Source organism: Bombina bombina, chromosome 3, assembly GCF_027579735.1.
Source record: "Bombina bombina isolate aBomBom1 chromosome 3, aBomBom1.pri, whole genome shotgun sequence".
In the NCBI taxonomy this organism is placed as follows: Eukaryota; Metazoa; Chordata; class Amphibia; order Anura; family Bombinatoridae; genus Bombina; species Bombina bombina.
In genome coordinates, this window is record NC_069501.1 from 719,082,292 (window position 1) to 719,109,666 (window position 27,375).

General features: G+C 37.6%; 1 protein-coding gene across 1 annotated transcript in view; it reads left to right on the forward strand.

The window, feature by feature from the left end:
• MYH15 (myosin heavy chain 15) overlaps positions 1-27,375 on the forward strand; it is a 205,456-nt gene that overhangs the window by 170,866 nt on the left and 7,215 nt on the right. The window contains 1 exon segment of the mRNA XM_053707537.1: positions 17,771-17,866. Coding sequence (XP_053563512.1) covers positions 17,771-17,866 — 96 coding nt within the window.

Consider the following 27,375-nt stretch of genomic DNA (forward strand, 5'->3'; position numbering starts at 1 on the left):
TTTCTTTTTCCACAGGTCTCTGTAAAGAGTATGTGTCCTTTCACGCCTGGTGAGCTGTCTTCCTGCCGGACAGCTGGATTGCAGGTAAGTGCTTTTGTCTTCTTGGTGTTGGAGACTTGCACTTCAGGAAGATAGTTAACTGCAGTAAGGGGACATAACAATCCTGAAAACAGTTAACTCTGCAATATTTAAAAAGGGACATGATTATCCTTTATGTACAGGATTTATTGGGGCAGGTGCAGGCACATTTGTATGTAAAGGGTTAAGTTTCCCTTACTATTGGAGATTGTTTATTTTGGCTCCTAAGCTAAACACTCTTGTAGAGTGACAGGATATGTTGGGCATGGTGTTAACACAGTACAGCATTTTTTTGGCGGCCATTATTGTGTAGGCTAGCATGGCAAATGGGAGTGATTTTAAATTATAAGGAGTCTGTTATTTTCACTTGGCAGTTGGAACGAGCGCTTTTAGTTGCTGGGCAGTTCCTGTTTGCCGGTCATGTGACTCGTCGCTCATCCGACCCGGTTTTCTGTGTCAGCTTGTGGAGAGTCGCTCACAAGCAGTCTCCGTGTTCAGTTTCATTTGGGATCCTCTGAAAGTAAGGTAGGGCACCTCAGACTGTCTGACTGTCTGTAGAGGTGATAGTGTTCTTAGCATGTATAGCGCTTTGAGGCATTAAAAAATATTTTTAAAGTGACAGTAGCTCCTTTTCAAATATTTTTAGCCCTCTCTTATTTTTGGAAAATTTTATATTTTAAGCTATGGACATAGAATCAGAAGCTGTTTCATTTGGTAAATGCTTACTATGCCTAGAGGACCAACTTGTTTTGCCTATGCAATTTTGTGCTACATGTTTAGCTAGAATGTAAAAATAAATTATTGCCCTCTGAGCCTATTGTCTCCCAGGATAATGCTGTTCAGGTTATGCCGCAGCTTTCTCCTCAAACGTCCCAAGCCTCAATGGTGTCACATACAGTGCCCTGCGGTTCCTCTCAGCCTCCTGGAGGAGTATATTTGCCTATAGATTTTTCTGCTCAGATATCTTCTGCAGTATCTGTGGCATTGTCTGCTTTTCCTATGTTGGGGAAGCGCAAGAGGAAATCTATAAATTTTTCTGATAATAAGGTGGTGCCTCTACTGCTGCAAAGGTATACCTCCATCCTAAGTCTGATGAGGAGGATACCTCGGTGGCTTCTGAGGGTGAAATCTCAGATTCGGACAGTATAATTCCTTTGACTGACTCTGAACAGGTAAACTTCAGATTTAAGCTTGAACACCTCCGTATACTGTTAAAGGAGGTATTGGCTACTTGGGATGACTCCGATTCTTCCTCTGTGGAAGTGTTTCCTGTTCCAGACCGTGTGACGGAGATTATTACACAAGAATGGGAGAAGTCAGGGATGCCTTTCTCCCTGTCTCCTGTCTTTAAAAAGATGTTTCCTGTTTCTGACTCCATTAGAGATTCATGGCGCACGGTGCCTAAGGTAGAAGGGGCTATTTCTACTCTGGCTAAGAGAACTACAATTCCTTTCGAGGATAGCCGTTCCTTTAAGGATCCCATGGACAAGAAGCTGGAGGCTTATTTGAAGAAGTATGTTTATCAGGGTCTTCAGTGGCAACCCACAGTTTGTATTGCCACAGTAGCAAGTGCTGCATCCTATTGGTGCGATGCCTTGTCTGAATTAATTTTAGAAGAGACTCCGTTGGAGGAGATCCAAGATAGGATTAAGGCTCTCAAATTAGCCAATTCCTTTATCTCTGATGCTAACATGCAAATCGTAAGACTGGGAGCCAAGATGTCTGGCTTCACTGTTCTAGCTCGTAAGGCTCTTTGGCTTAAATCTTGGTCAGCTGATGTTACCTTCAAGTCTAAACTTCTGGTGCTTCCTTACAAGGGTAAGACCTTGTTTGATATTTCTGATATTACGGGTGGAAAATGTTTTTTTCTACCACAAAACAAGAAGAATAGACCTAAAGGACGTCAAAGTAATTTTCGTTCCTTTCATAACTTCAAAGGTCAAAAGCCTTCATCTCCCTCTTCCAAGCAGGAGCAGTCCAAGTTTTCTTGGAGATCCAATCAGCCTTGGAACAAGGGGGATAGAATCAAAGAAACCCTCAGCTGAGTCTAAGTCAACATAAAGGGTCTGCCCCCGGTCCAGGATTGGATCAAGTGGGGGGCAGACTTTCCCTGTTTTGTCAGGCATGGATACGAGATGTCCCAGATCCTTGGGCTGTGAACATAGTATCTTAGGGTTACAAAGTAGAATTCAAATCTCGTCCTCCCAAGGGCAGATTTCTCCTCTCAAGGTTATCTGCGGATCAGGTAAAAAGAGATGCATTCTTATAGTGCGTTCAGAACCTCTTCTCTTTGGGAATGATTGTTCCTGTTCCAGTAAGAGAACAGGGTCTAGGATTTTATTCAAAATCTGTTTGTGGTTCCCAAAAAAGAGGGAACTTTTCGACCCATCTTAGACTTAAAATGTCTCAAGTTTCTCAGGATGCCTATCTTTATGTTCCCATCCACAGGAATCATCACCAGTTTCTGAGATTTGCTTTTCTCTGTTTGGCCTTGTCACAGCTCCCAGAATTTTCTCAAAGGTTCTGGGGGCTCTCTTGGCAGTTGTCAGGTCTCGGGGAATTGCGGTGGCAACTTATCTGGATGATGAATTGGTTCAGGCACCATCTTTTCAACAAGCAAACTCTCATACAGAGATCTTGTTGTCTTTTCTACATTCCCACAGTTGGAAACTGAATCTGGAGAAGAGTTCCCTTGTTCCAAGTACAAGGGTTTACTTCTTAGGGAATCTATGATGGTACCTATCCATGATGATTTTTCTGACGGAGGTCAGAAAATCCAAAATTCTCTCCTCTTGCCTCTCTCTTCAGTCTACTGTTTGGCCATCAGTGGCTCAGGGTATGGAGGTAATTGGTCTGATGGTCGCTTCCATAGACATCATTCCTTTTGCTCGATTCCATTTGAGAGCTCTGCAGTTATGCATGCTCAGACAATGGATTATTGTGACCATGGAAAGCCAGCCTGCTAGGCTGGGGAGCAGTCTGGGACTCGTTAAAGGCACAGGGCCTATGGACTCGGGAGGAGTCTGCTCTCCCCATAAACATCTTGGAGTTGAGAGCGATCTACAATGCTCTGATAGCTTGGCCTCAATTGTCCTTAGCCTGGTTTATCAGGTTCCAATCGGACAACATCACCTCAGTGGCTTACATCAACCACCAGGGGGGAACTTGGAGTTCCTTAGCCATGAAGGAGGTGGCATGGATTAATCAGTGGGCTGAAGCTCACAATTGTTGTCTATCTGCCATCCACATTCCAGGAGTGGACATTGGGAGGTGGATTTCCTGAGCAGACAGTCATTTCATCCCTCAAGTGGGGGGTGCCTGAGTTGGATCTGATGTCATCTCATCAGAACGCCAACTTTCCAATGTACGGTTCAAGGTCAAGAGATCTGCAGGCAGCTCTGATAGATGCTCTGGCGATTCCTTGGGATTTCGGTCTAGCATACTTGTTTACTTCATTTGCACTCCTTTCATGAGTCATTGCTCATATCAAACAGGAGAGAGCATCTGTAATTCTAGTAGCTTCTGCATGGCCTTGCAGGATCTGGTATGCAGACATAGTGAAGATGTAATCTCTTCCTCCTTGGAGGTTACCTCTGAGGAAGATCCTTCTAACTCAGAGTCCTTTCCTCCATCCAAATCTTGTTTCTCTGAAGCTGACTGCTTGGGGATTGAACGCTTAGTTCTGACTAAGCGTCGGTTATTGAGACCATGATCCAGGCTCGCAAGCCTGTTACTTGTAAAATGTACCATAAGGTATGGTGTAAATACCTTTTATTGGTGTGAATCAAAGGGCTACTCTTGGAGTAGGGTCAGGATTCCTAGAATTTTGTCTTTTCTCCAGGAAGGTCTGGAGAAAGGGTTGTCAGTCAGTTCTCTGAAAGGTCAGATTTCTGCACTATCTGTTCTTTTACATAAGTGTCTGGCGGATGTGCCAGATGTTCAATCTTTTTGTCAGGCACTGGTCAGAATCAGGCCTGTGTTTAAACCTGTTGCTCCTCCTTGGAGCCTAAACCATGCTCTTAAAGTTTTACAGCAGGCTCCGTTTGAGCCAATACATTCCTTAGATATTAAGCTGCTATCTTGGAAGATTTTGTTTCTTATTGCTATCTCTTCTGTTTTACAGTGTGATTCGCCTTACCTTATATTTCATGTGGATAAGGTGGTTCTTCATACTAAATTAGGGTTTCTTCCTAAGGTAGTTTCGGATAGAAAAATTAATCAGGAAATTGTTGTTCCTTCTCTCTGTCCTAATCCTTCTTCTCATAAAGAACGTCTTTTACACAACTTGGATGTGGTGTGTGCTCTAAAATTCTATCTGTAGGCTACTAAGGATTTTCGCCAGTCCTCTGGCCTGTTTGTTTGTTTCTCTGAAAAGTGTAAGGGTCAGAAGGCTACTGCTACTTCTCTTTGAGAAGTATGATTCGTTTTGCTTATGAGACTGCTGGACAGCAGCCGTCTGAGAGAATTACAGCTCATCCCACTAGGGCTGTCTCATCTTCGTGGACTTTCAAAAATTAAGCTTCTGTGGAACAGATTTGCAAGACTGCAACTTGGTCCTCTCTGCATACTTTTTCCAAATTCTACAAATTTGATACTTTTGCCTCGGCTGTGGCTTCCTTTGGGAGAAAGGTTCTTCAAGTAGTGGTGTCTTCTGTTTAGGTCTGCCTGTCTTGTTCCCCCTCCCTGTTCATTCCGTGTCCTCTAGCTTGGGTATTGGTTCCCACTAGTAATTGGAATGACGATGTGGACTCTCCATGTCTTAGGAAAGAAAATAACATTTATGCTTACCTGATAAATTCCTTTCTTTCTGGACATGGAGAGTCCACAACCCCACCCTGTAATATAGACAGTATTTTTTTCTAAACGTCAGGCACCGCTACACCTTTGTGTTATCTTCTTTTTCCATTTCCCTTCAGCTGAATGACTGGGGGTTATGGGTAAGGGAAGTGACACTTAACAGCTTTGCTGTGGTGCTCTTTGCCTCCTCCTGCTGGTCAGGAGTGAATATACCACTAGTAATTGAAATGATGTTGTGGACTCTCCATGTCCGGAAAGAAAGACATTTATCAGGTAAGCATACATTTTATTTTTTTGCAAGATGGTTGACATAATCCCCCCTGCTCAGCTTTGCAAATTATGTATGGATGATTTTATGCAATGTAATCAGTCAAATGCTGCTCTTGCTTATTAGGGTATCTGTCCTCCCTCTGTTTGCCCCAACCAATTAAGCATAAGAAGGTCGCTACTGATAATCCCTCAACTAGCTTATCTGATTTTAGTAAGTCTAAGACTCTTAAGCTAAATGTTTCAGGTCCTAGTTCTTCTGATTTATCCTCTATGCGTGAAGAGTTTTAAGATGATCAGGAGTCAGTGTCTGATTAGGAAACAAAATATTCCTCTTTTTATTTACGCTTGAACACCTTTTGTTCTCTTTTAAGAGTGTTATGTATGTGTTATGGTATTTTAGGGGTTCAGGGTTCTAAGTTTTCTGAGGATAAGTGTTAAACAGATGGATTTAATTTTTAAACCCTCTGTTAAGTCACCTGAAGTATTTCTGGTTCCTGATGCTATTTCTGAGATAATTTCTAAAGAGAGGTCCAAGCCTGGTATATATTTTAATCCTGCTCAATGATTTAAAAGAATCTTTCCTCTGCCTCCTTCTGTAGCTATGATGATAGCAGCATAATATGCTCTTCCTTTTGCTCTGTTTCACATGAGGCCTCTTCATCTTTCTATGCTTCATCAGTGGTGCAGGGATTACACTTTGTTGGCTCAGAAGATTATTTTGAATGCCAAAATGAATCAATCCCTTTTCTGGTGGATCATTCATCGGTTCATTGTTCTGGGGGCATACTTTGGCTGTCCAAATTGGACCATGATCCCAACAGATGCAAGTCTTTCAGATTGGGGCGCAGTCTGGGGATCCCAGAGAGCACAGGGTTTTTGGTTAGTTCAGTAGACAAAGTTGACCATAAATATTCTGGAACTCTGTGCTATTTTAGGGCCCTTCAGCTCTAGCTTCTCCTAAAAAAAGAGTCTTGTCTGTGCTTCCAGTGTCACAGCAGTGGCTTACATCAGTCATCAAGGGGGAACTCAGAGTTTCCTGAATTTTGAATTGGGTAGAAAGCAATTCCTCTATAATCTCTACAGTCCATATTCTTCACAAAGTAAATCTCAAGGGGTGAGCAATTGGGAAGCAGATTTTCTCAGTTGCCAGTCCCTTCACCTGGAAGTCTTCAGTCAGATTGTAGACCTGTGGGGTCTTCTGAAAGTAGTCTGATGGCTTCTTATTTGGACAACAAGCTCCCCAGCTACTTTGTTAGGTCCAGGGATCCTCAGGAGTAATTTGTGGATGCGCTAGTAGCTCCTTGGTTGTTTCACCTGGCCTACATTTTTCCACCTATTGTTCTGTTACCAAGGGTGATAGCCAGGATTAAGCAGGTGTCATCAGTAATCCTGATTGTTTCAGCTTAACTTGATTTGCGGATCTGGTGCAGATGTTCAGTTGTCCTCCGTGGCCTGTTCTTCTGTGCCATGAGCTTCCGCCTCAAGGTTCATTTTGTCATCAGGATCTCAAGTCGCTAAACTTGATGGCTTGGAGATTAAATGCTTAGTTTTAAGGCAGGGGGGGGGGGGTTCTGATTCTGTGATTGAAATTTGGTTCAGGAAAGTTTATTACAAGGTTTGGAAGAGTTTTATTTCCTATTGTGTGGAACATAGGTTTAGTTGGTACTCTTTTAGAATTCCTAGAATTCGTCAATTTCTTCAAGATGATTTAGATAAGGGTTTTGTCTGCTAGTTCTTTAAAGGCAACCTAAAAAACACAGAATATTTGAAGCCCTATCTAAACTAAAACTCTAGGGAATAGAGGTACTCTAACCACAATGGAGATAAACAAAATTATGTGATAAATATTAAATATTAAAAAAGCTCAAAACAGAAGATTATTCAAACCACAATCATCTAATGGTACTAGAACATGTATGCAAGTTGTCAGTATATGGCCGGGATATAATACAATATATTTAATAATTATTCTTTAAACAAAAATTAAATGCATATACAAATCAATTAAAATTAATGTAAATTCCTAAATTCTTTATATTAGTTAAAATGTATAGACACATTGAATTATATTTATAGAAACCAGGTTATGAATCAAACTATACATGTTTATGCTGTTATGATATGCAATACAAAGATCATAAAAATTACCTTATTCATAATAATCTCCCAAATCAGAGTTGCATTTAAATATCACAATGAGATGCCAAGGTATGGTTTGTTAACTTACAGACAAATATACTTAAGCTATTTAGCCTACAAATGATTCTATACAACTCTAATTAAAACACCAGAAGTTATATATATTCCTAATGTAAACAGCCAGTCTATATGCCAATTTATCTAAACTGAAATATTCTCTTTAGCAGCAATAAGGCAAATTCTAAAATATATGTCTGCATATATATATATATATATATATATATATATAGCAAATAACTTATTTTAGCAAACAAATTATTTAGCAATAGTGACTCGTTAAGACTACACAGGACTATGAATGCAAGCTAAAATACAAAAAGTATTCTAACTGCAATTTAGTTATAGTTACCAAATACCTTTGATTTAAATATTAAAATATAGAACAGTCATACATCACCAACATGAACCAATTCAGTATTCCAATCATTCCCAAGTAGATTCAGATCACCTCATATGAACAAAGGTTATTGCATAGATCAAGAAGTTAGTCTCAGCTTTTTGCTTAAAGTGATTGTGTCCCAAGTATGGCAGTCAGTTATTCAATCACAAGTTTCAGCAGACAAAAGACTGTCTTCTATCTCATTTTGCATGATGTTATATCATGAGATATAACACACCCTTTTTTATTCTTATTGTAATCATTGGGGATTATTTGGAAATGCCCCATGGTGCTTGTCCCTCTCATTGGTTATTTGGGAGACGCCTCCCTGATTGGCTAATCTGGCTCTGCATGTGTTCCAGTAGTTAATATATTTGGCTGTCATACCATCCTTAATCCCCTAGGGGGCAGCAGACAACCACAAATATAGTCTCACCATTAATTATTGCCACAATCCAAATATCTCCTTTTATTGTTTATATTCAACATACTATAATTCCTAGCATTAATAAACCTCTTTTGTCAGCATCTATATTTCATTTAACATAACAGAAAATGTACAATTTGACACCAAACACCAGTATTTATTAATTTCTATGTTAAAATAGAAGATATCCATGTTTATGGCTAATATTCATAGGACATCTTGCTGTCTGTAAAATAAAGAAACAATGTTGTAAAAAATGTCAGACATTTATACATCTATTTGCAGTATTTATCAAGCTCAGCAAATATTTATCTAATATGTTACTATTAGTCAATGCTTCTTAGGTCCACAATACACATTTTTATACAGTATTTAAAATTATACATGCTGTATTTAAAAAATGAATTTAACAGCTGCAATGTCACATGTTGAAATCTTAATTCATGGTTTCTATGCTCCCAAGGAACACATGGCTGAGCAGGATGCGTATGTAGCTCAACAGGGGATCATTTAACATGTAGATGGTAAAAACTACAATTCCTTGAACATGTTTGTAGATTCAATCATTCCTACAGATGGACCGTGTATTCCCCACAGGGGGCCTGTGAGTTCATTACCCATCTTGGGCAGGATGCCCGTATATGGGCATATACCTCTGAGGCTCCATCATGCTTACATTCACTTTGAAGTAGCCCACTGGTTTTATGTATACAACAGTCTAAGTCTTTGTTCTTTCATAAATAACTATGCAAACAATTTAATTGATGAATAAGAGAGGGGGGGCTGGTTTACACAGCCAAGAATCATTTGGCAGAGTAAATACAACTGCTGTAACCAGTTTCATGTATAATGAATCCTGTGGTCTTAACAACCATATATATATTAAATAATATACATATATATATATATATATATATTTAATCATCTTCACAGATACTCTGACAAAGTGAACAGGTCTTTGCCCGATGTGATAACAGTCAATACATGAGAGTTATAACGATACCAGTCTTCAGTTGATATACTCTCTTGCCTAGTGGTTTCCCTTCGTCATTAAACAGTTCCCACTGTTGCAATCCAACATGTGTTGATAACTGTGTCCTGGATCACCGGGTGCAGCTCCTCTAACCGAAGTTTCCTTCGTCGGATAAAAAGCCAATCTGTAGTAGAAAGAAAAGAACAGAGCGCAAACCCTGACTCAAATGTATTTATTAAAACAGAGGGTAAGCACTACAACATATGCACTTACTAAAATCAATTTGATAAAAAGTGTGTCCAACAGACTCCTGCGGTTTCCCTTTTGATGCCTCTTTTGGTTATGTTTTCTTCACTGTTCGATCTCAGTGATCTTTGGGCAAAAACAAGGCTCGGGCCAGTCTCACCGATAACGGGGTCAGGACATGTATTCCCTCAACGCGTTTCCAGTCGGGCTTTTTCAAACGGATAATTGGATAACTGACACAGACTGTGCGGGCCTTTTAAACATTGTCCGTTCTTATAAACCGCCCTTGGGGGTGTATTTAGAAATGGTAACAATCTTGCAACAGTGTGTCAGTGTAAATATTACAATCACTTCTGCATACATAATATCACATTATCTTACATAAAAATCATAGAAAAACTTAATTACAATAAAATTTAAACCAATGTTAATTTAAAAACTTACATATTCTTTCAAATTGGCAATGTACATAAGGAATAAAGAATTTCTACATATATGCCTGAATGTCAGTATCGACATTTAGACCATTCGGATCTGTACAGTCTAATTTAAAAATCCAGTATATCTCCTGCCGCCTTAATTTTTGTAACCTATTGTGTTCTGTTGGTGCAATCCAATCTATCACCTGTATTTTAAGGGATCTGGAATCACTATTGTGGACTTCTAAAAAAATGTTTGGATACTCTGTGTTTAGCAACTTAGTTTTACTATTATACATTTTATATATTTATATTATATATTTAGTGTTCACAAAAATTTGAAATATATTTAGATTTACAAAAATATATGAGAAAATTAACCTTACAACGATATTATATCAAAACCCCCCAACTTAAAACATCACAACGTTGTGACTATTTAGAATATAAAGATCTAGACACCCTTAAAGTGCTAAAAAGTTTGGAACAAGAGAATAATATGGAAAGGGGAAATACAAATGTACCAGAAACTAATATGGAGGATTTGTTGAATCTATCATTACACGAAACAGAACCAGAAATACAATACTCCACATTAAAGAAGAAATCTACCTTTTACCCTCTGAGTGCCCAAGGGGAACAAATTCCAGTGTTCACATAAATGGTTTTAAGAGATATTGATGAAACACTTAAAGGGACATTCAAGTCCAAAAAAACTTTCATGTTTCAAATAGGGCATGTAATTTTAAACAACTTTCCAATTTACTTTTATCACCAATTTTGCTTTGTTCTCTTGGTATTCTTAGTTGAAAGCTAAACCTAGGAGGTTCATATGCTAATTTATTAGACCTTGAAGGCCGCCTCTAATCTAAATGCATGTTGATAGTTTTTCACCACCAGAGGGCATTATTTCACATGTTTCATATAGATAACATTGAGCTCATGCACGGGAATTTACCATGGAGACAGCTCTGATTGGCTAAAATGCAAGTCTGTCAAAAGAACTGAAATAAGGGGGCAGTCTGCTGAGGCTTAGATACAAAGTATTTACAAAGGTAAAACGTGTATAATTATAACTGTGTTGGCTATGCAAAACTGGGGAATTGGTAATTAAGGGATTATCTATCTTTTAAAACATCACAAATTCTGGTGTTGACTGTCCCTTTAAACAAAAGAAAACATTACATAAATTTAATGATAATCTGACCATTTTTAAAAGAAAATCTTTAAAGAAACTTTCAGAAAATAATAATGTAGTTTTTAGGGCGTCTGACAAGGGTGTGTGTGTGTGTGTGGGGGGGGGTAGTAATACAAACTAGGGAGGACTACATATCTGAAAATTTTAACCTACTAGGAGACAAAGACACATATAGTATATTGAAAAAAAGATCCCACCCCCAATTTTGTAAAAATAATTAAATGGGCTGCTTATTGAAGCAAAATATAATGGAATATTGAACAATGAAGAATATACATTTTTGTATTAACTTTTTTCCCAAAATGTCAACCTTTTATCATCTTCCTAAAATCCATAAGGACCCTATCAATCCCCCTGGAATACCAATTGTGTCTGGGATAGAGTCCGTATGTGATAATTAGACTAAATATGTCGATTTCTATCTCCAACCAGTTGTAAAAAACACTAAAGCATATTTACAAGATACCACTGAAGTAATCAATATGTTTGAGGGTCTCAAATGGGAAGATGATTACTTGTGGGTGACATGTGATGTTTATTCCTTTTACACCTGCATTCCACATAATGCAGGTGTAAGGGAAGTAGAAAATGAGCTTTCCAATTGGCAAATTCCAAAATCGCATGTAGAATTCTTAGTTAAAAGCATAGAGTTAATTTTACAACATAACTATTTTTGGTTTGAACATAAATGTTACTTACAAATCAGAGGCACAGTAACGGCTTGGAGAAAACCAACAGAGAAAAACAGTTTCATAGACGCCAAGAGTGCACATAAACAAATTTAGGTGGAGACTGTGCCTTATAGCCAATGTCTGTGATTGAGAAGGAACTGTACTAAAGTCAGTGATTTTGAAAAAGAATCTATAATCTTGGATAATACATTTTTAGAAAAGGGCTATGATAAGGAGGTACTAAATATAGCTAAGGAAAAATACTCTCACACAAGATAGAGCCAAATTACTTGAGTATAAAAATAGGAATGGAAAAACTAATAATAAATATAGCCAAAGGGAAAAAGACCAAATAAGGGAAGTTAGGTTTGTTACCACTTACAATGAAGGATATTCTCTAATATATAAAACCCTAAATAAACATCTGGTGATATTAAAAGCGGACCCTATACTGGGTCCAGCACTGGGAGATGAACCATATATATCAGTTATCCGATTAGCCTCTTGAGAAAGCCTGACCGAGTCAGGGGAAACGCGTTGAGGGAATTCATGTCCTGCCCCCCGTTAGTGGTGAGACGGACCCGAGCCTCGTGTTTGCTCAAAGATCACTGAGATCGAACAGTGAAGAAAACTGTCTGTTGGACACACTTTTAGACACGCTTTTAATCAAATTTTAGTAAGTGCATATGTTATAGCGCTTACCCTGTGTTTTAATAAATACATTTGAGTCGGAGTTTGCGCTGTGTTCTTTTCTTCCTACTATAGTTCTTTAAAGGGTCAGATCTCTGCTCTTTCTGTTTTGTTTCACATGAAGATTGCAAAGTTTCTGGATATTCAGAATTTTGTTCAGGCTTAAAGGGATATGAAACACAATTTTTTCTTTCTTTCATGATTCAGATAGAAAGTTGCTTAAAATTGCATGCTCTAATTTACTCCTATTGTCAATTTTTATTCCTTCTCTTGGTATCTTTATTTCAAAAAGCAGCAATGTACACTTAGGAGCCAGCCTATTTTTTTCCATTCAGCATCTAGGTAGCGCTTGCTGATTGGTAGACACATTTGTCAAGGAAAATTGATAATTGGAGTAAATTAGAAAGTTGCAAAAAGTGCATGCTTTATCTGAATTATGGAAAAAAAGGATTTCATATCCCTTCAAGTTAGCATTAAACCTGTGATTAAACCAATTTTTCCACCATTGAATCTTAATTTGGTTTTAAGAATTGTACAGGTTCCTCCTTTTGAACCTATGCATAATTTGGATATTCAGATTTTGTCCTGGAAGGTCTTGTTTCTTTTGGCTATTTCATCTGCTAGAATAGTTTCTGAATTGTCTTTGTTGTGAGTCTCCTTATCTTGTTTTTCATAAGGATAAGGCAGTTTTGAGAATTAAGTTTGATTATTATTTTTTTGCCTTCGGTGGTTTCTTCTGATGACATTAATCATGAGATGATTGTTCCCTCTTTTTGTCCTTATCTGCAAAATTCTAAGGAGAGGCAGGCTTCTCCATAATTTGGATGTGGTCAGAGCTTTGAAGTTTTTTTGCAGGCTACTAAGGATTTTAGACAGTCTATATACAAAAGGAAAACCCTAAACAGCGCTCAAGTAGTTATAGTATGAGAAAATCTGTTCAAGCCGTAACCTGTAATCCTGATGTGTAGGTGACTCAAGCATCAATATCTTACCATAAACAGTAAGTAAGAAAAAACGTATTCCTTCACTCCTCTTATTCAGGATTAGGTGTTCCGACATGCTCTTTTTCTTGTTTGCTGTTGGATTTTAGACAGTCCTTTAGCTTGTTTGTTCATTTTTCTGGTTCTAGAAAGGGCCAAAAGGCTACTGCCGAGCCGTTAGTCTCTTGGTAGAAACCCTTGAAGGTGGGACAGTCTCTTCCTAAATGGATTACTGCCTATTCTACCAGATTTGTTACTACTTCATAGGCCTTTTAAATGAGGCCTCTGTTGATCAAATTTGCAAAATACAAAAGATAGTTCAGCACAAGCTCTGAGATGGTGCCAAGCTGCCACTGGGTACTATACCATAACCCAGAAATCACATCCAAGAAGCAAAAGAAGGCAGCAGCACTCAAAGAAGCAGCTATTAACTGGATTAATTCAGCATCAAACAATGGAACAGTGAAACAGCAACAGAGAACAATTAAAATCTAAAGCACCAGTACAGGCAAAATATACCCAAGAAAAAGAGAGCATGCAATTTAGTGTTTATATAAAAAATAATTTATTCTTCAACAAATGTCACAAAAAGAACCTAAAAATAAAAATATGTATAACATGAGATGAAAATCTCCTAGGTATAAATTAAACCTTATACAAGAATTCAGACAATAAAATATGTGATTGGCCAATCTCTATTAAAATGTGAGTAATCTATAAAAGCATTTACACAAGGAAAATTACACATATATTGTAGGTTACTAATGTAAGCAACTAGAACTGTATGTATCAGAATATCAAGCAATTTGTAACACAATATCTATCATCAAATTATCTACTGATAATCTAAGAGTATGTGCGCTAAGTGCATAAACCAAATAGCTTCCGTTAAATATGGCTAAGTCAGCATATCAGTAAAATGTCCACAAAGGTGCAGATGAATATGAGTGATTTACTGGTATCCGTGATTCCTTTAGTGTAGCACAGTGTTTTTTAGTGCTCTAATGGATCCACTAGAAACTACAGGTACCTGTTTAAGTGATCCTTTTAAGTTCAGCTCTTAGAATGGAATGAGCTGCCTTCTTTGTCCGATGTCACCTTTTAGAAGACAATGCCTCCAAAATAAGACAAGCAGTGTAACTGTTTTTGCTGATCTTGAAGCCGCGCTGTAAACCCCAGCTACAAACACTTCTGTCTCTTGCTCAGTTCTCGCCTATACCGGTTAGGGCGCTGATTAGCTTAGTATTATGTAGCAAATCTGTTCATAGTAATTGTCTTCGTATAAGAAAAAATTATGGGTAAGAATATACCTTATACTATCTATTAAGAAGTCTCTTTGTTCTTTCTTAATATCTTTATCATCTTTAAGAAAATTTTCTATGGCATGTATCCCATCGTCATGTTTAATTGATGTATATAAGGACTGTACATCGCATGTGACCAGTAGGTAATCTTTTTTCCATTTGAACTCATCAAGTAGTAATAGTAAATTGGTAGAGTTTCTTAGATAAGAATCGAGCTTTGTCACGTATTTTTGTAAGTATTTGTCTATGTAAGCCGATAGATTAGCTGTTAGTGAATCTATCCCCGCTATAATCAGTCTCCCTGGAGGTTTAGTTAGTGATTTGTGAATTTTCGGGAGGGCATAGAGAACAGGCATAATAGGAAATCTGGGGAGTAGATAATCATATTCTTTATCATTAATGATCCCTTTATCACTAGCTTTATCTAGGTGGTGTTTCAAAAATACTTTATATATCATCGTAGGATTACATCTTAATTGCTTGTATGTATTGGTGTCATTTATTAGATCATCAATCATATTTCTATACGCTTCTCTGTCTAAGATAACAATCCCTCCTCCCTTGTCCGCCGGTTTTATAGTTATCTCTTTATTTTCTTCTAATTCTTTGATTAGCTTTTTTTGTTTGAGTGTAATATTATGTTTAATTTTCGTATTTTGCTTAATCTTAGTGATGTCTTCAAGAACCAATTTTTCAAAGGTTTCAATAAATAATCCTTTTTCTTGTTTAGGGTAGAAGTTGGATTTATTTTTTAGACCTGAATGAATATATTCAGTATTGTTTAAGACTTCTTGTTCATTTATAGACATTTTTGTGTTAAAATTCCTTTCCAGAGGGGGTTTAAGGAAGTATTTCTTAAGTGTAAGATTTCTAATAAATTTACTTGCATCAATATATAAATTCAAGAAATATAATGTTTATAAATGTTTAACAAACATTTCTGAGCCAATTAGACACATATTGACTGAAGCCAATTAGACACACATTGGCTGAAATTCCTAACCAATTGAAATGGAAGGAGGGCTATTTAAAGCCATAGGATTCAAAGGAGATCAAGCTTGACAAAGGCTGAAGTAATTTCAGCGGAAACGCGTTGCGGATCTCCTAGTGTACATCAAGAGGAAGAAAAGAAAGGATCAGCTGTAGAGCCGGCACCCCACAGCTCAAACCAGACACTCCCATAATACTAAGCTAATCAGCGCCCTAACCGGTATAGGTGAGAACTGAGCAAGAGACAGAAGTGTTTGTAGCTGGGGTTTACAGCGCGGCTTCAAGATCAGCAAAAACAGTTACACTGCTTGTCTTATTTTGGAGGCATTGTCTTCTAAAAGGTGACATCGGACAAAGAAGGCAGCTCATTCCATTCTAAGAGCTGAACTTAAAAGGATCACTTAAACAGGTACCTGTAGTTTCTAGTGGATCCATTAGAGCACTAAAAAACACTGTGCTACACTAAAGGAATCACGGATACCAGTAAATCACTCATATTCATCTGCACCTTTGTGGACATTTTACTGATATGCTGACTTAGCCATATTTAACGGAAGCTATTTGGTTTATGCACTTAGCGCACATACTCTTAGATTATCAGTAGATAATTTGATGATAGATATTGTGTTACAAATTGCTTGATATTCTGATACATACAGTTCTAGTTGCTTACATTAGTAACCTACAATATATGTGTAATTTTCCTTGTGTAAATGCTTTTATAGATTACTCACATTTTAATAGAGATTGGCCAATCACATATTTTATTGTCTGAATTCTTGTATAAGGTTTAATTTATACCTAGGAGATTTTCATCTCATGTTATACATATTTTTATTTTTAGGTTCTTTTTGTGACATTTGTTGAAGAATAAATTATTTTTTATATAAACACTAAATTGCATGCTCTCTTTTTCTTGGGTATATTTTGCCTGTACTGGCGCTTTAGATTTTAATTGTTCTCTGTTGTCCTTTCCCCTGGGGATTTAGGAGAAATATCCCCTTAAAACTTAAAAGCATATATACCCTAACCTTAGCGCAGTCTGTATAACCTTTTGTAGATTAACAGTGAAACAGCAGCAACGTTTCTGGTTACACACCCTTAATCATGCTGAAACATCACTGCTGCTTCACTGTTCCATTGTTTGATGTTGCCTTATTTTGCTTCTTGGATCAAATTTGCAAGGCAGCTGCTTGGTCTTCCTTACATAATTTTTCTAAATTCTACCAATTTGATGCTTTTGCTTCTTCTGAAGCAGCTTTGTTTCTGGGCATTAAATATTATAGATATTTGTCTGCATATAAAAAAAACCTTACCATTCACTCTAATTGGAATAGTAAAATAAGTCTGGTCCCGTCCAGATTACTCATGGACTCCACACCTTGGGTATTAGTTTCCCAGGAGTAATGGATAGTGGACTTTCACCACCTTTATGAAAGAAAATATAATGTATGCCTACTTGATAAATTCATTTCTTTCATGGTGGTGAGAGCCTATGAAACCCTGTCCATTATTTTCTATCATTGATTTTTCTGGCGACAGTTCAAGTATACACCTTTTTTTGCCTGTTTCTTTTTGTCTTGCTCTTATTTCTTTTCCTACTTTTTTCTTTGGCATTGCTATATGTCAGACTAGTTTCTAGTAAGGTGGAAGGGGTTTTAGGGGCTCTTGGAGATTTGAGATCTTTGCCTCTTCCTAGTGGTTATAAGTATAATTCCCAGGAGTAATTGAGCACGAATTCTCACCACCATGAAAGATATGGATTTGTCAGGTAAGCATAAATTATATTTTGCACATCAACATTTATTAGCGATATAGGCCTGTATTTCCCATAAATTGACTGGTCCCTCCCTAGCTTTGGGATTGTTAACATAGATGCTTCTAAAAAGTAATTGTGAAAGGACCCACTTAAAAAGGCTGCACTATAAACTTGCAATAGTAATGGTTGAATCTCCCTTTTAAGTTTAAAAATGAAAGCTGAGTAACCATCTGTGCCTGGGGCTTTATTTAGTTTCACATTTTTAAGAACTGTTTTGAGTTCCTCACTGGTTAATGGAGAAAGAAACTGGTCCACCTGTTCGGGGCATAGTTCTAGGGAGATGCTGAGAATGTGGATGTTCATTTTTAAATTTATTATTTTCCTCAACAGTCTGAAGAAGACAGGAAGAATCTGATCCGGATGCAAGATTTGACTGATAAATTGCAGCTTAAAGTGAAAAGTTACAAGCATCAAGCTGAGGAAGCTGTGAGTATACGTAATAGCAAATGTTTTAAAATATTTATTTTTTTAAAGGGTCAGTTTAGCCAAAGTTTTCCCCCTTTAATTTGTTCCCAATGTTTAATTTACCTGACTGAGGGTTAGATTATGAGTGGAGCGGTAATAACTCCACTTGACTTCTGTTCTTTGCGCATGTTGGGGATTGCACGTATTACAAATTGAAAGTAAATTGTTTTGGTTTGAGTGCTAACCTGACACATGCAAAGAGCAGAAGTTAGAATATTGCGACCGCGTTAACATACTCCCCCACAGACTTCAATGGAGAGAGAAAGTGAAAAAAAAACTAACACCCATACTCATGCATTAACCCAAATCACCATAAGTACCCTACTCTATTTACCTTAATCCGCCACATAGCTCACTGCAAATTATCCACTACACTATTAACCCCTTAACTGCCACACCCCCATATCACAAACAACCCCACTACACTATTAATCCCATAAACTGTCACACCCACACATGGCAAAATACCCCACTACACTATGAATCCTAAAACACCACAACTTCCACTGCAAAATACCCACTAACATCTAAACTTCCTAACCAGCTAACCCCCCTAACCTAGCACCCCCTAAGTTACTCTAAAAAAATAACTAACCTTACCTGAAAAAAACTACCATTACAGAAAAAAACAAAATTACCAAAAAAAAAAAAAAATTGTGCCTATTCTAAAACTAAACCCACCTCAAAATAAAAAAAAAAACTATACAAACACTAAACAATAGCACTTAAAATGGCCTTTTGTAGGGTGTTGTCCTAAAGTGACTTAGCTCTTTTTCAAACAAAAAAAACAACTCTACCATTCTACAAGTAGCCCCTCCCCCCGGAAAAAGCTATCTTAAAAAAAAACTTATAAAAATTGCCTTGAAAAGGGCATTTGGCTGGGCATTGCACTTAGAAGGGCATTTAGCTCTTTTGCTGCCCAAAAAATAAAATAAAATATAAAACCCACCCAAAAAAACCTTTCACTATACCTCAAACGATGGTATTCACCAAAGTTGAATCCAGGCAGCAGTGATCCACCTATCTTCATCAATCTTCTTATATTCCATCGCTGACGTCCTCTTACATAGGGGTTGCATTCCTATTGGCTTATTTTTAAATTCAAATTAGCCAGTAGAATAAAAGCTTTTTCTATTGGCTGATTTGAATTTAAAAATGAGCTAATATGAATGGAGGAGGTACCTCATATTCAAAATTCAGTGTACGGCGGGTGACTGCATTAAGAGGATGTTGACGACTGAAGATAAGAAGATGGATGAAGATAGAGGACCGCTGCCAGGATGAAGAAGGACACAGCTGGGTTGAAGATGGAGCACCATCGCCCAAATTCAATTTTAGTGAGTACCTTCTTTGGGGTTTAGTGATAGGTTTGTTATAGAATTGTTTTGTATTTTTTTTTAAGATTATTATTTTTTTTGGGGGGGGCAGCAAAAGTGCTAAATGCCCTTCTAAGAGCAATACTAGAGTAGTTTTTTTTTTAATAGCCTTTTTGTGTGTGTGTGTGGGGGGAGGTATTTGTAGAATGGTGTTTGGATTTTTTTTTTTATTGCTATAGATGCTATAGATTAGTGTTAGTATAGTTTTTTGGGGGGTGTTTTTTCAGATGGAGCTTTAGTTTTAGAATAGACATAACTGGGGGGGGGGGTTGGTAAAAAAAAATATATTCTGTAATGGTAGTTTGTTTAATTAAATTTTCTTCAATGGTTGCTTCTTTTTTTAGGTACTGTTCCTTTTTTTCTGTTTTTTTAAGGTTCTGTTAGGTTGTTTTTTGGTTCTGAGGTTTTTTTTCAAGTAAGGTTAGTTTTTTTGGGTAACTTAGGGGGGGTTAGCTGGTTAGGGTGTTTAGATGTTAGTGGATATTTTGCGGTGGGGTTGTGGTGGTTTAGGAGTTAATAGTGTAGAGGGGTTGTTTGAGATGGGGGTTGTGGTGGTTTAGGGGTTACTAGTGTAGGAAGGTAGCTTGCGATGTTGGTCGTGGCTTTTTAGGAATTAAAAGTGTAGAGGGGTAGTTTGTGATGGTGGTTGTGGTAGTTTAGGGGTTAATAGAGTTGTTAAGTGCAACTGTTTCCTCCGGCCTAACATATAGCCAAGTAGTGAGGAGTAAAAAGCATACAAAAAGAGGAACTGGAAAAAACAATGTGCTTTATACAAAAAATTATAACCACAAAAAAAATAGGGTGGGTCTCATGGACTCTTGCCACTATGAAAGAAAGGAATTTATCAGGTAAGTTCTTACATAAATTATGTTTTCTTTCATGTAAGTGGCAAGAGTCCATGAGCTAGTGACGTATGGGATATAATACCCAAGATGTGGAAGACCAAGAGTCACTAGAGAGGGAGGGATAAAATAAAAACAGCTATTTCTTTCATGTAATTAGCAAGAGTCCATGAGCTAGTGACGTATGGGATATACATTCCTACCAGGAGGGGCAAAGTTTCCCAAACCTCAAAATGCCTATAAATACACCCCTCACCACACCCACAAATCAGTTTTACAAACTTTGCCTCCTGTGGAGGTGGTGAAGTAAGTTTGTGCTAGATTCTACGTTGATATGCGCTCCGCAGCAGGTTGGAGCCCGGTTTTCCTCACAGTGTGCAGTGAATGTCAGAGGGATGTGAAGAGAGTATTGCCTATTTGAATTCAATTATCTCCTTCTACGGGGTCTATTTCATAGGTTCTCTGTTATCGGTCTTGGAGATTCATCTCTTACCTCCCTTTTCAGATCGACGATATACTCTTATATATACCATTACCTCTACTGATTCTCGTTTCAGTACTGGTTTGGCTTTCTACTACATGTAGATGAGTGTCCTGGGGTAAGTAAGTCTTATTTTCTGTGACACTCTAAGCTATGGTTGGGCACTTTTATATAAAGTTCTAAATATATGTGTTTAAACATTTATTTGCCTTGATTCAGGATGTTCAACGTTCCTTATTTTCAGACAGTCAGTTTCATATTTGGGATAATGCATATGAATAATTCAATTTTTTCTTACCTTAAAATTTGACTTTTTTTCCTGTGGGCTGTTAGGCGCGGACTTTCTTGGCGCAAAAATTTTCTTGTCATTTCCGGCGTCATACGTGTCGCCGGAAGTTGCGTCATTTTTTTGACGTTTTTGCGCCAAAAAATGTCGGCGTTACCGGATGTGGCGCCATTTTTGCCGCCAAAAGCATTTAGGCGCCAAATAATGTGTGTGGCTTTTTTGGCGCTAAAAAATTTGAGCGTCATTGTTGTCTCCACAATATTTAAGTCTCATTATTTATTGCTTCTGGTTGCTAGAAGCTTGTTCATTGGCATTTTTTTCCCATTCCTGAAACTGTCATTTAAGGAATTTGATCAATTTTGCTTTATATGTTGTTTTTTCTATTACATATTGCAAGATGTCTCAGATTGACTCTGAATCAGAAGCCACTTCTGGAAAAACGCTTAACTGAGTTTCAGTTCTACCAAAGCTAAGTTCATTTATTTTAAATGTTATAAATGTTTATCTTTAGCTATGGTTTGTAATAAGTTATTATGTTATACTTTTACATGCGGAATTCATTAGTATTTATGCTTTATATATTTCCTTTCTTATAAGAAATATTTAGAAGATTTATAAGAAATATTTTTCTGATTCTATGTTAAAGGCTTTGTCTGACTTCGTGCCTTCTAATAAAATTTTTAGGTCTTTTTCACTTCTTTTTTAATTATTGAAGTTTCAAATGACCAACAACATACTGATTTATCTTTCTCTGATGATGTTCTAAGATAATCAATTATTTGTTTTATAATTGGATTCAATTCTTAACTGTTACTCTGGGCTTCAAGATTGAGTTCTAAGACTAAAACCTAAGCTTATACTGGTTGTTCTTATTAAGGAACGAATTCCTGAGTTCTTTCCCAAGTAACATGTCTATAATTGGAGTTCGAAATCAGCTCCCTAATTTTGCGATATACGTGCCGTATTCCAGCTTGGCTGGTAAGGGGCAGGTTAAGGCTTCTTTGAAATTTATTTTGTCCAAATTTCTTTGATTTTAGTCCAGTAAGGCTAACCCTTTCTTTAACTGTGTTTCTGTCCTATATATTTTGGGTACTGTTGAAGCATGGCTGGGCACCCATGGGGTTCAAGTGCTGCTCAGACCTGGAATCTTCTGGGGTATTTCTTCCAGTTCCTTTTGAGGAACCGGGTTTTGGAGTTTTATTCAAACTATTTTGCCTTTTTATGGTCATTGATAGCATTATTTGTTTTCATAAGATACAATAAATGCATATTTTCATTTTTCTGTTTTCATTCAGATTATTTTCTGAGGATGCAGAATCTCATATGATTCACTTGCTCTTCAGGACATAGTTAGAGGATCTTTTTTTCAAAAGCTCTTGATTCCTCACACAAGGGTCACCTTTTTTAGGTTTCCAGATAGTTTGTGTCACTGTCCTTGTCTATATCAGACAAGGTATAATGTTATTGGGTTCCGTCTATCGGTACCTTTAGTCTCTATTATTTCCTTCAGTTGCTATATATGCATAGAAGTTTTAGGTCTTATGACTGCTGCATTGGACGCTATCCCCTTTGCTCGTTTTCACATGCGACCTCTTCAGCTCTGTATGCTGAACCAGTGGTGCAGGGATTATACAAAGATATCTCAATTAATATCTTTAAAACCGATTGTTCGACACTCTCTGACGTGGTGGACAGACCACCATCGTTTATTTCAGGGGGCTTCTTTTGTTCTTCCAACCTAGACTGTGATCTCAACAGATGCAAGTCTGACATGTTGGGGAGCTGTATGGGGGTTTCTGACAGCACAAGGGGTTTGGGAATCTCAGGGAGATTACCAATCAACATTTTGGAACTCCGTGCAATTTTCAGAGCTCTTCAGTCGTGGCCTCTTCTAAAGAGAGAGTCGTTCATTTGTTTCCAGACGGACGATGTCACACCCGTGGCATATGTCAATCATCAAGGTGGAACTCACAGTCCTCTGGCTATGAAAGAAGTCTCTCGAATACTTGTATGGGTGGAATCCAGCTCCTGTCTAATTTCTGCGGTTCATATCCCAGGTATAGACAATTGGGAAGCGGATTATCTCAGTCGCCAAACGCTACATCCGGGCGAATGGTTTCTTCACCCAGAGGTATTTCTTCAGATTGTTCAAATATGGGGACTTCCAGAAATAGATCTGATGGCTTCTCATCTAAACAAGAAGCTTCCCAGGTATCTGTCCAGATCCAGGGATCCTCAGGCGGAAGCAGTGGATGCATTGTCACTTCCTTGGAAGTATCATCCTGCTTATATCTTTCCGCCTACAGTTCTTTTTCCAAGATTCTAAAGGAGCGTTCGTTTATTCTGCTGGTGGCTCCAGCATGGCCTCACAGGTTTTGGTATGCGGATCTTGTCCGGATGGCCACTTGCCAACCGTGGACTCTTCCGTTAAGACCAGACCTTCTATCGCAAGGTCCTTTTTTTCCATCAGGTTCTCAAATCCTTAAATTTGAAGGTATGGAGATTGAACGCTTGATTCTCAGTCATAGAGGTTTCTCTGACTCTGTGATTAATACTACGTTACAGGCTCGTAAAACTGTATCTAGGAAGATATATTATCGAGTCTGGAAGATTTACATTTCTTGGTGTTTTTCTCATCATTTTTCTTGGCATTCTTTTAGAATTCCTAGAATTTTACAGTTTCTTCAGGATGGTTTGGATAAGGTTTGTCTGCAAGTTCCTTGAAAGGTCAGATCTCTGCTCTTTCTGTTCTTTTTCACAGAAAGATTGCTAGTCTTCCTGATATTCATTGTTTTGTACAAGCTTTGGCTCGTATAAAACCTGTTATTAAGTCAATCTCTCCTCCTTGGAGTTTGAATTTGGTTCCGGGGGCTCTTCAAGCTCCTCCGTTTGAACCTATGCATTCGCTGGACATTAAATTACTTTCTTGGAAAGTTTTGTTTCTTTTGGCCATCTCTTCTGCTAGAAGAGTTTCTGAATTATCTGCTCTTTCTTGTGAGTCTCCTTTTCTGATTTTTCATCAGGATAAGGCGGTGTTGCGAACTTCTTTTAAATTTTTACCTAAGGTTGTGAATTCTAACAACATTAGTAGAGAAATTGTGGTTCCTTCATTGTGTCCTAATCCTAAGAATTCTAAGGAAAAGTCGTTGCATTCTTTGGATGTAGTTAGAGCTTTGAAATATTATGTTGAAGCTACTAAGGATTTCCGAAAGACTTCTAGTCTATTTGTTATCTTTTCCGGTTCTAGGAAAGGTCAGAAGGCTTCTGCCATTTCTTTGGCATCTTGGTTAAAATCTTTGTTTCATCATGCCTATGTCGAGTCGGGTAAAACTCCGCCTCAAAGGATTACAGCTCATTCTACTAGGTCAGTTTCTACTTCCTGGGCGTTTAGGAATGAAGCTTCAGTTGATCAGATTTGCAAAGCAGCCACTTGGTCTTCTTTGCATACTTTTACTAAATTCTACCATTTTGATGTGTTTTTGGTAGAAAAGTACTTCAGGCAGCTGTTTCAGTTTGATTCTTCTGCTTATAATTTCATTTTTTTTCATTATAAGATTTAAACTTTATTTTGGGTGTGGATTTTTTTCAGCGGAATTGGCTGTCTTTATTTTATCCCTCCCTCTCTAGTGACTCTTGCGTGGAAGATCCACATCTTGGGTAGTCATTATCCCATACGTCACTAGCTAATGGACTCTTGCTAATTACATGAAAGAAAACATAATTTATGTAAGAACTTACCTGATAAATTCATTTCTTTCATATTAGCAAGAGTCCATGAGGCCCACCCTTTTTTGTGGTGGTTATGATTTTTTTTGTATAAAGCACAATTATTCCAATTCCTTATTTTTTATGCTTTCGCACTTTTTTCTTATCACCCCACTTCTTGGCTATACGTTAAACTGATTTGTGGGTGCGGTGAGGGGTGTATTTATAGGCATTTTGAGGTTTGGGAAACTTTGCCCCTCCTGGTAGGAATGTATATCCCATACGTCACTAGCTCATGGACTCTTGCTAATATGAAAGAAATGAATTTATCAGGTAAGTTCTTACATAAATTATGTTTTTCGCTGAGAAAATAAATCCAAATAATAATTGTTTTCTTAAAAAATTTAAAGAACTCAAATCATAGGCACTAGAATCAAACTGAGACAACTGCCTGAAGGACCTTTCTACCAAAGACTGCTTCTGAAGAAGCAAACACATAAAAATGGTAAAATTTGGTAAATGTATGCAAAGAAGACCAAGTTGCTGCTTTGCAAATTTGATCAACTGAAGCTTCATTCTTAAAAGCCCACAAAGTGGGGACTGATCTAGAAGAATGAGCTGTAATTCTCTGAGACGGAGACTCAGCCGCCTCCAAATAAGCTTTGTGAATCAAACGTTTTAACGAAGATGCCAAAGAAATGGCAGAGGCTTTCTGACCTTTCCTGGAACCAGAAAAAATAACAAATAGACTACAAGTCTTTCTGAAATCTTTAGTAGCCTCAACATAATATTTCAAAGCTCTTACCACATCCAAAGAATGATAAGACCTTTCAAGAATATTCTTAGGATTGGGACACAAGGAAGGAACAACAATTTCCCCAATAATGTTTTTAGAATTCACAACTTTAGGCAAAAATGTAAACTAAGTCCGCAGAACAGCTTTATCTTGATGGAAAATCAGATGAGGAGAGTCACAAGAGAGAGCAGACAACTCAGAAACTCTTCTAGCAGAAGGGGGGTGTATTGTATGTTTTTTTTACAGGCAAAAGAGCTGATTTATTTGGGACATGCTGCGCAAAAAACCCTTTGAAGGGCTGGTAAGGTAATAGAGCTGTTAACTTTTTATTTTAGAATAGGGTAGGGCATTTTTTTATTTTGGGGGGCTTTGTTATTTTTTTAGGGGGCTTAGAGTAGGTGTAATTAGTTTAAAATTCTTGTAATCTTTTTTTTTTGTAATTTAGTGGGGGTTTTTTTGTAGTTTAGTTGATTTAATTGTAGGTAATTGTAGGTAGTTTAGTTAATTAATTTATTTATAGTGTAGTGTTAGGTTTAATTGTAACTTAAGTTAGGATTTATTTTACAGGTAATTTTGTAATTATTTTAACAAGGTAGCTATTAAATAGTAAATAACTATTTAATAGCTATTGTACCTAGTTAACATAAATACAAAGTTGCCTGTAAAATAAATATAAATCCTAAAATAGCTACAATGTAATTATTATTTATATTGTAGCTATATTAGGGTTTATTTTAACAGGTAAGTATTTAGCTTTAAATAGGATAATTTTTTTTAATAAGAAATAATTTATTTTGTTAGAATAAAATTATATTTAACTTAGGGGGGTGTTAGGGTTAGACTTAGCTTTAGGGGTTAATACATTTATTAGAGTAGCGGCGAGGTCCGGTCGGAAGATTAGGGGTTAATACTTGAAGTTAGGTGTCGCAGATGTTAGGGAGGGCAGATTAGGGGTTAATACTATTTATTATAGGGTTTTTGAGGCGGGAGTGAGGCGGTTTAGGGGTTAATACATTTATTATAGTGGCGGCGAGGTCCGGTCATCAGCTTTGGGGTTAATAAGTGTAGGTAAGGTAGGGGCGACGTTGGGGCGGCAGATTAGGGGTTAATAAATATAATATAGGGGTCGGCGATGTTTAGGGGTACATAGGTATATAATGTAGGTTGCGGCGGTGTCCGGAGCGGCAGATTAGGGGTTAATCATAAATTGCAGGGGTCAGCGATAGTGGGGGCGGCAGATTAGGGGTTAATAAGTGTAAGGTTAGGGGTGTTTAGACTCGGGGTACATGTTAGGGTGTTAGGTGCAGACTTAGAGAGTGTTTCCCCATAGGAAACAATGGGGCTGCGTTAGGAGCTGAACGCTGCTTTTTTGCAGATGCTAGGGTTTTTTTTCAGCCCAAACTGCCCCATTGTTTCCTATGGGGGAATCGTGCACGAGCACGTTTTTCAAGCTAGCCGCTACCGTAAGCAACGCTGGTATTGAGAGTTGAAGTGGCGGTAAATATGCCTGTACACTCCCTTTTTGGAGCCTAACGCAGCCCTTCAGAGAACTCTAAATGCCAGCGTTATTTAAAAGGTGCGGGGGAAGAAAAATACGCGTAGCTAACGCACCCCTTTGGCCGCAAAACTCTAAATCTAGGCGTTAGTTTCCTTTGCTAAAAATGAATATGCACATATCATTTACCAGTGGGAGCTGCTGCTTATTGGTGCCTGCAGACATTTGTCTCTTGTGATTGGCTAAGTAGATGTATTCAGCTAGCTGCCAGTAGTGCAATGCTGTTCCTTCAGAAAAGGATAACAAGAGAATGAAGCAAATTTGATAAAATAAATAAATTGGAAGTTGTTTAAAATTTAATGTTCTATTTGAATCATACAAGAAAATTTTGGGGTTTACTATTCCTTTAACTGCAAGTTCAACCCATTTTAATGGGTTGTGGTTTCAAACAACAAAACCATTTCTCATCCATTGTATTCTATGCAGCTG